Genomic DNA, 17,471 nt, shown 5'->3' with positions numbered 1-17,471 from the left:
AAAGAAATGGAAAAGAAACCAAATGTCCATGATTGTTATCTCCTCATTTTTATAATTTTCATCGTTAAATTGTATTTAACTTTGAACATTAGTGGTTAAAAGAAATATTGTTATCTTTTTAAGTTTTAGGTTCAACCAGTTACGTTGCATGATGGATGATGTGTGAACTATACACGATTAAAAAAAGATTATAAAAAATACTACTTTATAAACATATCTCAAACAATTCAAAAAAGTTGTATTTAATTTCTTTTGGAGTTGGCTACTATTCTTGGTAAGGATCTCTTTCTCGATAGTGGTGATGACTCTCATTTATATTAATTGATAAGGATATTCAAGGCCCTTCTTATGTGAAACGTACCGTAATTGCTTAGGCTTTTACCTCTTCTTCCTTTAAAAAATATATATACACAAATTTTATATGCAATAAACACAAATAAAACTTTAGGACGAATACCTTAAAATAAAACTTTAGGACGAATACCTTAAAATAAAAGTATTTAGGATGAATACCTTAAAATAAAAGTAGATCCGTCAGTGATCATAACCCTACTCAAACCTTAAAATAATTGAATATATCTCTAATAAACAATTTATAAAAATGATAATATTTTAATTTTAAGGCGTTCAAAATTTTAATACAGTAAGCCAATAATATCATTATAATCATTTTTTTCAAGAGTTTTCTGATATTCAGTTGCTGCATATAAATTTGGAACTCCCGATGCTTATAAATTTTTCCAAATATGATAGGACTAGTAAAATCTATCTTTTTCGGCCATATCAATTAGGGAATATATATATATACCAACAACCAGTTGGTCTAGTGGGATGAAGTATTAGATTCTTTAAGCAAGGTCATGAATTTGAATCCTGGTGTTTACGAACGGAGCAAACACTATATTTCTTAAACACGGTCAGGGATTCGAATCCTAGTGTTTTCGAAAGGAATAAACTGGGTTGGGAGGATCGTCCTCGTCTCTGCAGTATCCGATCTGGGTTAGTCGACCAATAGATCGGGTATCAGTGATTAATTCAATAAATAAATAAATAAATTTTATATCATTATTATATTAAATTTGAGCAAATTTTTAAATAATTTATGATGAGTATATTTTCATAAGATTGTAAGTCAAATTCTTACATAAAAATAAATCTCAAATTCGAATCAAGTTTATATTGTCTCAATAAATTTTATATTATGAGCTAGATGTTTAAATAATACATTTTAAGAATAATATCAGAGATGTCACAAATAAAATATTAATAAGAATACATTAATTATTTAAATATTAAACTAATATAAAATAAAAACATTCAATAAATTTACACTTCAAATAATTAGCTATTTAATTGGAAAATATGCAACAAAATAACTAATATGAAAAACAAGATTATGAATAATTTGTTTAAAATAACAAGAACTGATAAAATACCTAAGAAATAAGTATCGGTACACATTTGTAGTTTACGTTTTTCTTGTGGATTCTGGATAATTTTATTGGTACACATTTGTAGTTGAATACGAGAAACAAGTCTCAAGGAGGAATCTGATCGGAAACTGATAAAACCATGTGCAGCTGAATTCGAGAAGGTTTGGTCATATGCCGGGAGCCTCGGCACAAGACGAGCTTCCAAAAATGCACCAGAGAGAGATTGAGATAAAAGATACGTAACGTTCTATAGTTGAGAGATCTATTAATTGATTGAGTGGTCGAAAATGGTAGGAAACAGGGGTTGCATGGTTCCCAATGGATTGGCTAACATGGTACAATGATATAGAGTGCAGAATCGTTGTGTCTACTGATATATCTTCACATTCAGAGTTGTTTAAAGTAAGATGTCTGTTCTTTTAAGTACTTAAGCCGTTAAAGCACCGGTGGCACAAAATCTGTACAAATGCATTTATATTTGACAAGATAAACAATTACAACTAGAGAAATATGAAAGGAGAAAGATACAGCCTATTATTAATCTTATACCGAATGTAGATGACAGTAAATTCATACTACATTACGAGATATTCGAAGAGAACACTTAGCTTGATAATCGGGAAAATACATCCCAACCATGAAGCAGAAGTACAATATCGAGCTAGGCCGATTCTCTGTTGTCTAGTTGTGCCTGTTGCACCCACCAAAGGTTTTAGTATAAGATGGATTGCAATAAAATCTTGGTAAATAACTAAACACTAGAAACACACTGCAGGAAGTCAAGAAGAGGCAAAATCTCTGAACTCTCATTCACAGTCAATGCAATGATATGAAAATGTGCATTTCTGAATTTTGACCCTTTTTTGGCCACCTCAAGGACGGTGTATAACACAATAACCCTGTGTGGAATCCAAATTCAAATTGCAACCCGTCAATGGTAACCATTTAAATACATTACTTTAAATTCACAGTAAGCTAACATTAGATGCATACCATCAACGGTAACCATTTAAACACATTGCTTCAAATTAACAAGGCCATGCCATCAAGTCTGTGCTTTCCTCTAGTTTCGGCACACTTTACAGAAAATGTACTTGCATAACAGAACATGAGATGCAAAAAAATTTCAACAGAATTGATCATGATTTTGTGCTCAGTCTTTCCATGGTTCCTCTTACTTAGTTCAAAGCACAAAGAAATATGAGAGTTGCAATAGCATAGGTAATTGAAAACGATTAAAAAAAAAAACCAAAATTTCAACAATGCAAAGGAAAATACTTACATTCAATAGTCTTGTTGAAGTCCACCGAGGTGGTGGCCAAAACAGCTTGGAAAATTGAGGAAACTTCTGTAATGGTCCTATAGAACCATATTCTATATCAAATACACCAACATCACACCGCTCCGAAGATTCATCATCTCCAACAGAATAAAAGAAATTATCTGCAAAAATGATGCAGTTCCCTCTACACACATTCAAATCTTCCACGGAGGCAGAAAAGGAACAATCATCACCCAGAAACAACACACGATCGTCCAAATTCTTAACATCAACCCACTGCTTACCAACTTCATCCAACTTAAAAACCTTAAATCTTACTGTCCTCTCATTCATATAAAAAGCAATATTTTCGAAATACTCCTCGACAAAGTCTAAACCAGCCCATGAACACGATCCCTCCGGGGCTTCGATACTCAAATACTTATCAACCAACAGTAACTCACCCTTCGACCCGACCAAAAACTTCTTGTCACCACCAAAAACAGGCATGGCAGCCTCACTGGTCTCAAAATCCAATCCCACAAGCACAGTCCTACCATTATTATCAACAGCATAGAAGTTCCCTTCATACAATATCACATCATCATAAGGAGATGACATGTCTTGAATGATAGTCCATTTCTTATCACTAGTCTTAAACATTGCTAATTTCCCAGAAACATGGATTGTAAGCAAAACAAAACCATTATTAGGATTATTGTCAAAACAAGATATAACAACTTTTTCCATGTACAAGTTGCCCGTATCACCTAGATAACTAAGGTGATTTAAATAATGCAGCACATATTCTTCACCCAATTCAACGATGCTAAATTCCAACAAGTTAAAAAATTTGGGAAAATTCTCAGGGAGGGAATCGAAACGGGACCTTGAGAGAGGATTCAAGAGCTGGACTCTGTTGTTTGGTCCATCTTCTTCGATTTTGACTACCCAGGAGGTCGATCGGTCTGTTTCGGGATTGAATTTGGGCAATCGCAGCAGGAAAATGATGCGTTTCGAGAGGGAAAACCCATTGGAGGTGTTCGCCATGCCACCCTCATCGGGGAGGACAGGGAAACGAGGAGCTAAACGGTGGCGTTTAGGTGATGTAACTGTGGACCGCCACGTTGAACAAATGGAACGGAAACGATTGACATCGAAGGAGGTGTGAAGTCGCTTGGAAATAAGGTAAAGGAGCTCGCCGGGGAGTTGGGTCCAATCTGCCATCGCCGGTTTTCCCGAGAAAGTGATGGAAAAGTAGCAGAACAACGTGGTTGCGAGGAAGCCGTGCACATAAAAGAAGAGCGTCCTCAAATGGGCTATTTGTTTGGGCCAAGTCCAGTTATAAAGTTTTCTCCTTTGCTTAAAGCAACCATTTTCTATTTATTTACTTTCCAACTCGGAGTTGGGCTCGAAGAACAAGAACAATAGAACTTCTGTAGTACTCTGAAATCCATGGAAAAGAAGCAAGAAGCAAGAAGCAGCAAAGTGACAATAAAAGCAAAAGAAATGAAAGAAAAGCTGCTGCTTTGGAAACATTCGGAAGCTGTTTAATTAATGGAGACGATGCTTAAAACGGTACGAGTATTATTGAGATTAATTTGACTTAAAATTCAAGAATTTAAAATTATCAAATTCGACTCAAATTTAAAATAATATAACGTTGGTAAATACCAAATTACCTAATTATCTTTTGCGGTAAAGCATTGCCTTATTATTATAGAGTTCCATTGAAATGGCTCCCAGTTTCACAATATGAATTATGAAATGATAGAATAAAACCTAGTTTGAATTATTTTTAAAGTGTAAGAATCATTAAATAGTTTCAGTTTTGAAAAATATACATTCTTCATTTTAAATTTGATCCAATCAGGGTTTAGGATAACTTTATCTGACCCGAAGTCCGACCTATCTTTTATTATAAAATTTGAATCCAACCCGACCTGACACAAATGTATTTATAATTTTTTTTTAATTTTATTCGATAAAATAAGGATTTAATTGAAAAAATAGCGGAAAGTTCTACAGTGCGACACCCTTAATATGCAACTAAAAAAAGACGTTATCAGTTTTGTTATTATTTAAATAACAAAACCGGTATAAAATTACCTAAAACATTATTATTTATACCTAAAACATCAATATTTTTAACATTTCCGATAAAGTACCTAACAATAACAAAACTGGTAGAAAAAAATAACAAAACCGGTAGTGTTTTACCGGTTTTGTTAATAAAACCGGTAAAACGTCCAATAATAACAAAACCGATAAAAATAACAATATTTCCGGTAATTTTTTACCGATTTTTTTATTTAAATAATAATAAAACCGGTAACACTTTTTTTTAGTTTTATATTAAACTGTCACATGTGATCCAATAGCACATTTTTATTTTATATTTTCTTTCGGTTACAATAGCACATTTTTCGAAACTAATTAGAGTACGCCTAAAATGGTCGAAAATTAAATATCTCATTCTCTCTACTTTAAATTAATCTAACATCTTATTGATATTAGATATTATTAAAATCATTAAATTTAAAACTTAATCTCGTTATGATGATTATTTCTAATGGAAACAAATTTATCTCATCGATAGTTAATGATTCATTCTTTTTAATTTAAAAGAGAGCTACCATCGTTGAGAGAACAATTGTTGACTCGTGTTTTCTATGAGAGATAATTGGTCACGGGGTAGAAGAGATTGTGTGTAGATAGCCCCTTTTTTAGTCTTGGCTTAGGGGTATCTATAATAACTGGTGGTGTCAGAAATAGAATAATTATGATTATTTGTAAGTTAATAAGTTAAATAGATATGATAGTTAAATCCTATAATTTGTTCGATATGTCACGTGGACTTGTCAGAGATCTTATTTGTATATTATAATTGATTCAGAGGTCTGTGTCAGAAGATACAAACTCCTTGGAGGCTCTGATAAATGAAGAATTTTTCTGAAAATCTTGACGGATAAATAACTAACAATTCCCATAAATTACTCTAGGTCTAACAATCTCCGATTAATCTAAAATTATAATTAAATCCCCATGTTACAACATCTACATAGACTTTTTTCCTTCCAAAATTACCTAAAAATTAACTCAACCATACTTTTAATCTAATCCATTGTTTGCAGATGATTTAATAATGATTTTAAACTCCAAAAATGGCATTTTTTAAAATTTGGTCTTATTTCTTCATAAAACCATCATATTTTCTCCCTTGTTTTCTTTAGTCCTCCCCTTTCCTCCTTGTTCCAATTTGACCTTTTACTCAATTTAATCCTTACTACTGCCTTTAATGCTAATTAATCCCTCTAATACTTAGTACCAGACTTGGGTAATTAATTCTCACATATAATATTTAATCAGATTTAACTATCATCAAATTCTCGAGAAGTCAAATGACAAATTTTATTAAAATTCGGGTGTTACATTTTCTGTTTTAATTATATTAATGAAATTCAAATGCTCTCATCTTTGTTTTTGTTTTTGTTTTTTAGTTTATAATAATTTAAGTTTTTTATACATTTTTCTATGTTTATATTGTATGTTTCTCTCTTTTTTGGTATGTTTTTGGTCTTCTTTATCGACCGTTTGATCGTTCTCTTTGTTTAATTTTCTCAGTTGTTGGATTTGATGTCATCTCGATTGAATATGACACTTATTTGTTATCACGTTGATCTTTCTTGCTTTGATTCATCTGATTATATTTAGTTGTTTGCATTCACGGATAGCTTGTCAATGGTCTTTCAATAATTTAATCATCTGTTGTGGTTCGTTTGCCGATGAATTTAGATCTATTCGTATCTATATTTTGTTCGAGTTGATTGGATGAATTTTTAATATTTTCTTTATATGATCATCGTATGACCTTAAGAGCATTGTTCTTCCGTCAATGATTATAAAAAAAATATCTTAATTATATATTCAATTTCCATTTATAGATATACATATTCATTATAATTTTAAATGTTTCTTATTTTTAATAAAACTAACAAATTCTATTTACGTAAAAAAAATAATTTTAATGTATTCAATGGCTTGGTTCATAAATATTCCACGTTGTGTCTTTAAAAATAGAAGATAATTAACCGTAACAAAGGATAGAATCCCTACCATTTTACCAAATTAAAAGGCATAAATTAAAAATACATCCCTAAACTAATCCTCCTTTTTATTTTAAGTTTTTAAATTATATTTTATTAAAATATGTCATTAAATTATTATATACAACCATTAATAGTCTCGTTATTGTTTTACTTAAAAAAATTTCGACCAATGAGATATTGATATGTCATATATAATTAAATATTTGTTTTGACAAAAAATAATTTGAGGACTTAAAACAAAAATGGACATAATATAAGGACTTATTTTAATTAAAAATAGTTTAAATACTTAAAGTGATTAAATATAATAATTTAAGAATTTATTTTTATCAAAAACTAATTTAGGGACTTAAAGGGGAAAAAGTATATTTTTGGGATTTTTTTAGTTTAATCCAAATTAAAATAATATTACTAATCTATTAGACATAATATAAAGACTTATTTTTGGGACTTAAATTGAAGGTCTCCTATAAAAATTGTTCTTAATCTAATATTAGAGACAATCTATTATCTTAAAGACAATCTATTATCTTACCTCTACTTATCTCGTTACATACGAAAGAAGGGACAGCCATTTTATTATGTTATGTTTGGGAGGCGACATCTAACATGCGCCGTAGTTTTCGAGAACCTCATCTTGTTCCGTGAATCTTTCTCCTCCTGCCCTAAGAAAATGAAGGAAATGGCAAATACCCAAATACCCAGTTCAAGTTCTTAGTCAAAATGGAAAATAATCAAATACCCAGATCGAGTTCTTACTTCTTAGTAAAAAAATCTCAAAAAACAAATTAAACCACCAAGTAAAGTGAAAGAGAAAAAGGGATGGCGAGTGGGAGCGTAGAGAGCCTGGATCAGTTGCCGGCGGCCCTTTTGGCTATCATCATGACCAAGCTTGATATCTCTTCCATCTGCTCATTGGCTGTCACATGCAGGACTTTCAATTCTTGTGCTTTTCATATCCTCTCTTTTCTTCCCAATTTTCACATCCTTGTAAGTTTCACTTCCCCTTTGTTTGCATCAAAATTTTGGATCTTTAGTTGTCTCTTCACTTGTTGAAAGGAATTCATTGACATTTGATTTGGATTCTGCTGATTATGATTGACAACATTTCCCAGATCCATCATAATCAAATGAAAAATCTCAACTTTTGAATATTGATGCGTTTTCTGGAGTTCCAAATTGTTCCCTATAACTATAACTATGAATTGATTTTTGTTTTTTGACAATTTGGCAGGAGATCTCACCGTCTATGGGACTAATGAAGCCATTGTTGCCACCAAATCCTCACCTTAAAAGCTTAAAGCTAGAATGTGGTCAGCTTAATGATTCATCCATTGAGCTATTAATTCGACCTTCTTTACATGAACTTTGCTTTCACAATTGTTCAGATTTTAGTGGAAAAGTACTCTCCTAAATCGGATCACGTTGCAAGGATATAAGGTATATATACATATACATTGATTGAGGCCTGCATTTATCGTTTTATGGTGGATATAAATACATTTTTCCCTGTTAGATATTTGATTTGTTGCAGAAAGATTTGGTGTTAGATTTATGATGCTGATTTGTTACCACTTAAAGAGATGTTATCATTAGCTTTATATGTTAACTTTCGTTCAGGTCTCTCTACTTGGGGTCAGTGGCCGAGAAAAGGGGCCGGAGGGTACTAATTTCTGATCTGGAGGAATTACTCAGTGGTTGCTCGCTATTAGAAGTAAGGCTTATTTATGAAAGTAATGAATGAGGAAAAGATTAATGAAAGATTGAAGAGAACTTTTTATTAATACATTACACCTAAAGATGGAGCCAATTAGTGATTTACTTGTAGGCTTTATTTTTTAAGGTAATGAATGAGTCAAAAGGTGTAAAAGATTAAAGGAAATATTGTTAATACATTAAACGGAAAGATAGAACCAGACCGGTTGGCTATTTTCTCGTAGGCTTATCTGTGAAAGTAATGATTACGAATGAGAAAGGTGTAGAAGTCTATGAAAGGTTAATTGAAAATTTTATTAAGACATTAATCATAAAGATGGAACCAGTACCAGTTAGTGATTTTGGCCTAGACTAGATTAGTCCCCAGTATTTTAATTCAGTGATCAAAGGCAGCTATTCAGGAAGAAAAAGAGAAAGTTGAAAGGGAGGAGTTTCATAAGACCTAGAGTTTGTATTTTCCTACTTTTCAGAGAAAAAAAAGTTTCTAGATTTGAGACATCTGCTTATGATTCCGTTGATGTTGTATGCCTGATTTGAAAGTCAGTTTAGTCCCTTTCAAGGGTTAGCCTTGGACTAAAAGAGGTGGCAATAAATGCTTGGCCTTTTCAAGAAATACTTCATAGTTATGGGTAAACCTCACTACAAAATCACTCATTGAAGATCCCATCTAGTTTCCACTATCTTGTTGGTGGGTACACAATCAAACCCTATGCCCTGGAAGAAGTCAGAACAACTCAAAGCTTCCCTTTCCCTTTCTTTTTCTCACTTCTCACTCCCTTTGCCTAGCACAAACGTGAGTCTTGCTTTTATAGTGCAAGCTCTTTCTTTCTTGTCAACACCCAATCTGCCAACCATCATTGATCATATTCTAATTTCAACCAACAATCAAAATGCCTTCAAAGTCAAATGGTAGTCGACTCCACAACAGACGTTAAGTTTCAAACCATGTCCCAACAAATATCCAAAATGGCTTGAAATTCCACTAAGCTTTGTTTTTCAAGAAATAATCTCTTCAGTACCTACCGACATGGGATCATTAAGTTTCAAGAGAATCCACCTAGCTTTACCGTGTGAATAGATGGAAATGCATTTAGCCTTTCAATGGAACGAATTTATATGACTTGTCTTGATACTTGCTGATTACCATATTTGAAGCCCAATAGATCATTGATATCTATCTAGTTGATTGAAAGGAAATATTCATTTAGTTCCTAAATTTACCAGGGTGGGTGCATTTGCTTTCACATTGACCACTCTGATGATTGGTTGCTTATTGGCACTGAAAACTGTATATGTTTCATGTGCAATATTTACTCGGTATACTGGCAGAATTTTTTTTGCATATTTTCTATTTACTTGAAGCATGTTTTTAATTCATAAACTAGATCTGTGTCATTTGTAATTTTCCAACTTATAACTGCATGCCACTTGATAAGTATTCCTTTTTCTTTTCAACTATGCGCCAGGAATTGAATCTGATGTTTGACTTGTCACTATTTCTTCGGCATAACTTTGCTCGGGTTTGGGCTTTAGCTTCAGAAAAACTCACTTCTCTTGAGATTGTCTACATTTCTTCAGTTATGGTGACCGAACTGCTTAGCCCTAATGTTGGACCCCGTCAGTATCCAGATCAAATTCAACCATCAGTATTGCCTAGCATCCAAAAATTATCGCTTGCTGTAGATTATATTACAGATACGATGGTCAGTACAATATCAAAAGGTCTTGCATTATTGACACACCTGGAACTTCGAGATGCACCTGTCATAGAACCAAGGGTTACGTTTGATCTTACCAATGCCAGCCTTCAACAAATCAATTAGCATGGAAGATTAAAACATCTCTCTCTTGTCTGGAGCCAAGAGTTCCTCAGTACTTACTTTAAGCGAGTGAATGATCTTGGGATCCTACTTATGGCTGAAAAGTGTGCAAACATGGAAAGCATTTGCCTTGCTGGCTTTTGCCGTGTTACAGATACAGGGTTTAAGACACTTCTGCATTCTTGTTCAAGCCTTTACAAGCTTAAGGTCTGCCACGGATCCCAGTTGACCGATCTGGTTTTTCATGACATTGCTGCAACTTCCCTTTCTTTGACTCATGTTAGCTTCAGATGGTGTAATCTTCTCACCAACCATGCCATCAGGAGTTTAGTCTGTAACATTGGTCTCAAAGTTCTCGACTTGAGAGGCTGTAAAAACCTTGGGGATGAAGCCCTACCTGCTATCGGCTTTATCCGCGAATTGAAGATGTTACAGTTGGACAACTCAGATATAACTGATGTAGGAATAGCATACTTACGGCATGGCATTATTAGTTCATTGATTTCGTTATCTGTTAGAGGATGCAAGAAACTTACAGATAAAAGCATTTCGGTGCTATTTGATGGCTCCTCTAAACTGCAATTGCAAGAGCTGGACCTATCAAATCTTCCTAGTCTCTCCGATAATGGAGTTTTAACTCTTGCAAAGAGTCGGGTTCCAATTTCTGAACTTCGAATGCGACAATGTCCACTCATAGGTGACACTTCAGTCATGGCACTAGCCTCGATGCAGGTTGGCGATGAAAGAGGACACGGTAGTAATCTGCGATTGTTGGATCTTTACAACTGTGGTGGCATTACACAACTTTCATTCCGATGGTTGAAGAAACCGTATTTTCCAAGATTGAGATGGCTAGGTGTGATGGGGAGTTTAAACAGAGATATTGTAGATGCTTTAGCCAGGAACAGACCATACTTGCATGTCGCTTGCCATGGCGAGGAACTAGGGACCGATCCGTGGAACAACTTAAATGGTTCGTACATGCATGACTATGAGGAGTTGGACGAACTAGAACAATGGGTGCAGGAATGAGAGTGGGAGAGTGATGATGAAGAGATGGAGGATGCTGCAGACGATGCAGATGTGGTGATGGAATGATTTCTCATTGTATTTTTATGTTTGTAACTAGCTACTAGTGGATGTGCTGTTTAACTTATTCGTAGGAACCATAAGGTGATTCAATTCGGATTTAATGTGGACTAACCATTCAAAATTTAAATCAGTCGTGTGTTTGCACATTTATTATCGATTAATTGTAAAAATTTTAAAAACATTACCTTATAGTCATTTTATATTAAAAATAAGTGTCTAAATTATATCGTTTTTTCAATATAGGTGTTTAAATTATTTTTCAATCAATACAAGTGTTTGATATTACAAATGTTACTGTGTGAACGGTCCTTAAGCTTTTTAGAGCTATGGTGGGGGTGATCCAACTTAAATGTTGGGTTTTAAAATAAATGTATAAATAAATAAATTTGGAGTCATTATCGATCTTTGAGTTAGGTAGGTCGAAAACCTAAAAATATCTTTTAAAATAATTTTGAGAAAAATAATTTTAAAATATAACAAATGATATGCTTTTAACCAAAAATCCGTTTCGAAAAGGATTCGTGAGTCGATTACTTGTGAGAAATAATTAACACCCCACGATACCCGAAATTAGTAACTAAACAATTATTGGAATTGCTATTATTATTATAAATATTTTAAATAACCAAATTGTCATACTTCTACTAGTGGCCAAATATTATTTAATCATTTGATTTAGTAACAAATCCAATTTTTATTATTGTTATTCTCTCCATCCCATAAAAAATTTCCCTTATTAACTTTTGAAAAGTTAATTTTTTAACTTTGACCATTATTATTATAAATATTTTAAATAAATAATTTTATAAAATATATATTTAAAAACTACTTGATAATAAATTTTAAATAATAAGTAGTAAAATATTAAAAAATAAACCTAAAATAAATCAATAATAAACATCTTTTATAAGAGAGAGAGAGCGCTATATATATTAATATTAGTAATACTATTCTTTTTAACAGCAAAACTGTTTATTTTATCTTACCACCACTATCAAAATTACTAATAACTATAAGGTTTAAAATAAATTAAAAAAATAAGAAAAACATGTAAAGACTAAAATGCAGAGAACAAAACTATTTGGAGCCAAAACAGAAATAAAAAAACATGCAGAGACCAAACTAAAATTGAAAACTCAGTTTCTCCCAACAAATATTACGACACAGAAATAGCCAGTTTGTCATCCCTAATAAAGCAGGCAAAGATTGAGGTTTTCTAAGTAAACTTCAACACGGCAAAATCAGAGTGCAAAACAAGCACGAAATCCTAATTCCGAGTCCACTCGGCATATCCCGCATATCCCCATCCTTGATAACATTATCAGCTCCTGAGTCCTACTCATCGTCATCTGAATCATTTTCGACTACGGCAGCTGAATTGAGAGCTTTCAACCTATCGATCAACTTGGCCTTCCTTTCCTCGTAAGACAACTTCTTCAGGTTGTACCTATTATACGCAAAGACCAAATTATATCAGACTCGAAATTCTTGAAATCCAAAATATATGTCAACATTCAGGGAATAGTAACAAAGCCAGTTTGGTGGCTTCAGCCTTGCCTGCCTTAATTGACTGAATAACATCTAACACATATATTGCCAGGTGATAAAAAAGAGATTGAAGTTATACCTCTTGTGCTCCTTCGGAGGTTGCTTCTCAGATTTCTTAGCTGTCGGGTCTGCACGAATTGCGGCATGAACCTTTTTGTAAATTGCCTCCAAGCTGTCAGCCTCAATGCCTCTCTTTATGTACTCACTGAAGTGAGATTGATACTTCTCTGGCTCATCTTCAATTAAAGTCTGTCAACTAGACAAAGTTAGAGACTTGCACATGCATGTAACACCTCGTAACAAACCTCCATCTTTCTGAACACCCCACCCCCAACAAAACCCAAACCCCAAAGTGAAGAGAACTTCAACACTATCATTACTTTCTTCTAAGACTTGTTAAAACTGTTAAATCTCACCCTCATGTATGAAGCAACATGGCCACCGTAAATGTATTTGCGGTGAACTTCAGGATCAAGTTGCTTGGTGTCCTTGTTAAATCCAGCAAACCTCTTCTCACTTTGAGGAATATCTATCCCTCCATCCAAAGCTCCCTAGAAGGAAATGCAAAGAATGACTACATCGCAAAACTGAATAGAGAGAGTATAGGAGGAAATTTTGAAAGTAAAATTATATGCAAGACATGCTTTTCTTCAGCAAGACATGGCCCATCTATTAGATTTAAAAGAAAAACTAAAATAATCCTTGCAGCACTTATATTAGCCCACTAAACACAATTATTATTTTAACTAAAAAAAGTCAAAAACTAACAGCCTAACCTCAAGAAAAGACCATGCTCATACACAAAAAATGAGTTTGAATGAAAGCTATCTAGGATGAGGGTAACTTAAAGAATAAAATGGTTAGAACTTAGAATAAACTACAATAAATAAAGTTTTACCCAAGGACATGTAAATCGTGTAGAAAGGGATTCCAACATACCTTGAGAACACCAAAAACACGATTACCAGTGGTGGTTTTGACAAGACCTACGTCAAGGAGAGCACGGAAAGGCCTCCTGGTCTCTGCTGGTTCAACACTGAAGTCCTCCCCAGTTGCCTGTTAGAAAATTCCAAATGTAATTCCAACATACTAAATATACATCAGAATTTTTAAAAAATAAAAACAACATATCTCCACCCTTTAGAAACCATGACATACCTCAACATTGCCCTCGTATTCAGAATCCATCTCCAGCTGCTTCAGTGTTCGGCGAGCCAAAAGGAGTCCAACACAATAAGCTGTGTTTAGAGCATCATTGAATAAGATACTATCCTCAACCTGGACAAAAAATCATCTTAATGTATAGGAAAGCAAATTATACCTGCTGCATAATTTGTAAGACCAACTTCAAGTTCATAGAGAGGAAGCTCATGTGCGTAAGCTGCTGCAAGAACTATATCACCAGAAATAGTAGCATGTACAATTTGGGCAATTATATCCTTGTTGGTCTAGTAAATGTATTAAGGTTAACATATTAACTAGCAGCCTAAAAACTAGAATAAAAAACTACAATGCAAATAAAGAAGAATAATGCTTTTCAGCACATTTAGCATCCTAATAAAATTGTATACTATATCTTAAGAATATATCTCAAGAAACCAAAAGATTATTCACTGCAAATAACATAAACAATAACCGGTTGGGACCAAAGTTGCAAACAAAATGATAATGAGAGGGAAAACGTCAGAAAAAAATTAGGATACAAATCGTGCAACAAAACGATATTTCGGGGTGTTGTACTTGTTCTTGTCCTGATTGATGAGGCGGTTCCTTGCCCGATAGTCCGTCTTGCCCTCTACAAGATTTAAGCAATTATTACACCATCAAAAGCAAGTAATACCTCTGCATAGCACTAACATGAACAGGAATTTTATCATAATACCTCGCCTTCTCTTGAACTTAACTTGAAATCTCTTGAAATAAGCCTTGGACTTTTGAGCTTTAACGTAAGGCTGCACCATAAAAATAAAAATAAATGAGAGAACTCAGATAGCATATACCATAAACATCTCAAAAGGCAACAAAACCTACATAATACCCATCTACCATGCTTTGCACATTCAAAAACACTTTAAACTATATTGAAGCTTACTACCATTAAGTTTTTCAAGTTTAAACAAAACAACATATCTTTTAAACTGATTCGATTGATTCATTTCACAAACAAAACAGCGGCAAATATCTGACAGTATAAAATGAAGATAAATAATATACACAATGAGATATAAATACAGACACGCAAAGCTAAATTATCATAAATATAGATAAAAAGAACGACTGTGAAGAGGATGAGTATTACCATGGCTTTGAAGTCGAGGGTTTGCAAGCGGCCGGGTTGTGTTGCTGAATGAAGAGAAATGTGGTATAACACAAAACCCTAGTGAGTTTTCTTATAGGAGGAATCAACGGTGACGATTGATTTTCAGATTAGATGTTTGGACGCGTGCAAACGTTATTGGGTTGGGTTATAAACTTTGTTTAATGTGGGTCGTCATGAGTAGGATTTCTTTTTGAGCGAGTGATCGTGAGTGAGTTGAGTAGTATTTCATTTGTGGTCGTTAAAAAAATTATTGTTTAAATCGACTCGTTGTCTTTAAGTTTGATAAAAAAAATTAATTCGTGCTCGTTAAAAAAAATTTATTGCTCGACTTGACTCATCGTTCGTTAAATTCAACAAAGTTTTTACTGTGTCTTTTAACTATATGTAAAATCTAATAAATTAATAATTATTAATTAATAATTTAGTATATTTCTTATTATCTATTAGTAGGGATGGGCATGGGACCCGAACCCGACGGGTTCCGATCCGACCCGATTGGGTCGGATTTTTTTTTAAAAAATCGGGTTCGAGTATGGTCGGGTCGAGTTTTTTTAAGTGTGATATTCGAGTCTGGTATGGTTCGGGTTTAGGGTGAAAAATACCCGACCCGACCCAAAAAATATATATAATTTTAACTTATATATTTAAGAATAATTACAATAATACCCTTCTATATATAATTTTTTCAATTAAGTCACTGTTTTTATTGAATAAAAATAATTTTTTTATTATTTCGGGTCGGGTTGGGTCGGGTGGACCAAAAACCCGACCCATGCCCATCCCTATCTATTAGTAAATTAGTAATTATTAAAAAGACTTCAAGGTAACTACAAAAAGATTATTAAAATATTAATGAATTGCACGTGAATTTATCAAGTCGAATCAAATCTTGGTCGACTCAACTTATTAAGGTCTCAAGTCAAATTCGAGTTTGAATCGAGTCAACTCAAATTGAATATCGACTGAATTTTGACCGAGTCAAGTTTGAACAACTCACGAGCTATTTGGCTCACTAAGTACCCCAATATATATAATAGCACAACCTTATATTATTCCATAGAATAGAAAAATAATTATTATTATCATTTCATAGTTTTTTTATTAAACAATAAAAAGTTAAGCATGTGATAATCAAGTTCGATAAAAAACAAGTTACATGTACGGACAATCAATTGATCTAGAGGAATTAAGAATTATATTTCTTAAACAAATTTAAGAGCTTAAACATTGATTATTGTGATTGAAGTAAATTGAGTTAGGAAAGGTATCTCATAATGAGCTTCTGCAAAACTTAATCTAAATTAGTCGGATAATAAATCAAATACAAGTGATTAATTAAAAAAAGCAAGTTAGATGTATAATAAATCGGATACATCCGTAAAATACATGTCAATACGTAGTCTGTTGCATAAGATTTGGATGTGTTTCTATCTGCTTAGTCCCTAATGTTATTTGATAACATACTTTTTACCAATAGAAACATGAATTCTTCGGAAGTAGTTTTATTTTGATGCATCGTGCACAATACGGAGCTAGATAATTTATTTTGGAGGTTAAATTTAGAAATTATATGAATATTTTTTTAATGGGAAAATTAAGTTTTAAAATTTTTATTAGTAAGTATTTTTAAGATGTATAATCAATTTTTTTTTAAAATATGTCAAAATCTTTCTAAAAGTGGTGTTACTTTTTTTTCCTTTTATATATATATTGGCGAGGGGTAAAAAGGAATTTTAAAAACTTTTTGGGTGTAAATTGACACCCCTAAATATATATTGGCTCCACCAATGATGATGCACAATGTAATGCGACTATCCAATCTTAAACGTCATTTATATGGATATCGTTTTATTTTGTATGTTTGGTTGAAAGTCTCATATGGCCATATAGAAAATAGTTGAAGGTATTTCATTTCCATTAAAAACTTAACAACCATCTAATCTGGATGTTAACATGTTGAATGAGATATAATAAAATAATATTTTAATGATGTCTAGAGGCACTGTCGTTGCTTTCAAATACTAACTCGATAATATAATGTTTTAAGCACTGACTCGATGACATAATATAAACAAATACTTGATTCATAAAATATAACTCAAAATGGTATTAGGATCAACTTTTATCATATTTTAACAGAAAAATATGAATTCGAAACATATAAATAATCGG

General features: G+C 32.8%; 2 protein-coding genes and 1 pseudogene across 3 annotated transcripts; 1 reads left to right on the top strand and 2 right to left on the bottom strand.

The window, feature by feature from the left end:
* Positions 1-1,892: 1,892 nt before the first annotated feature.
* Positions 1,893-3,971, bottom strand: LOC120190751 (F-box protein SKIP23-like). Its single transcript, XM_039193794.1, has 2 exons — positions 2,716-3,971; positions 1,893-2,124 (listed from the first exon to the last, which is right to left on the bottom strand). Exons 1-2 carry the CDS (start codon positions 3,919-3,921, stop codon positions 2,095-2,097), a joined length of 1,236 nt encoding a protein of 411 aa, XP_039049725.1. The 5' UTR covers positions 3,922-3,971; the 3' UTR covers positions 1,893-2,094.
* Positions 3,972-7,416: 3,445 nt separating this feature from the next.
* Positions 7,417-11,529, top strand: LOC120190738 (annotated as a pseudogene).
* A 1,001-nt stretch (positions 11,530-12,530) lies between these two features.
* On the bottom strand, positions 12,531-15,353 carry LOC120190100 (60S ribosomal protein L5-like). Of its 2 annotated transcripts, XM_039193231.1 has the most exons (9): positions 15,279-15,353; positions 14,862-14,931; positions 14,683-14,774; positions 14,301-14,427; positions 14,138-14,217; positions 13,919-14,035; positions 13,396-13,530; positions 13,059-13,228; positions 12,531-12,878 (listed from the first exon to the last, which is right to left on the bottom strand). In XM_039193231.1, the coding sequence occupies exons 1-9, from the start codon at positions 15,279-15,281 to the stop codon at positions 12,767-12,769; spliced, it is 906 nt and encodes a 301-aa protein (XP_039049162.1). In that variant the 5' UTR covers positions 15,282-15,353; the 3' UTR covers positions 12,531-12,766. The 2 variants fall into 2 exon arrangements, with proteins under 2 accessions (XP_039049162.1, XP_039049161.1); XM_039193230.1 differs by lacking the exon at positions 15,279-15,353 and having other exon boundaries at positions 14,862-14,940.
* Between the last annotated feature and the right edge of the window lie 2,118 nt (positions 15,354-17,471).

This window comes from Hibiscus syriacus, unplaced genomic scaffold (assembly GCF_006381635.1).
Source record: "Hibiscus syriacus cultivar Baekdansim isolate YM2019G1 unplaced genomic scaffold, ASM638163v2 tig00116962_pilon, whole genome shotgun sequence".
Taxonomy (NCBI): Eukaryota; Viridiplantae; Streptophyta; class Magnoliopsida; order Malvales; family Malvaceae; genus Hibiscus; species Hibiscus syriacus.
The sequence above is the reverse complement of the archived record's forward strand: the minus strand, read 5'-3'. Positions and strand labels throughout refer to the sequence as shown.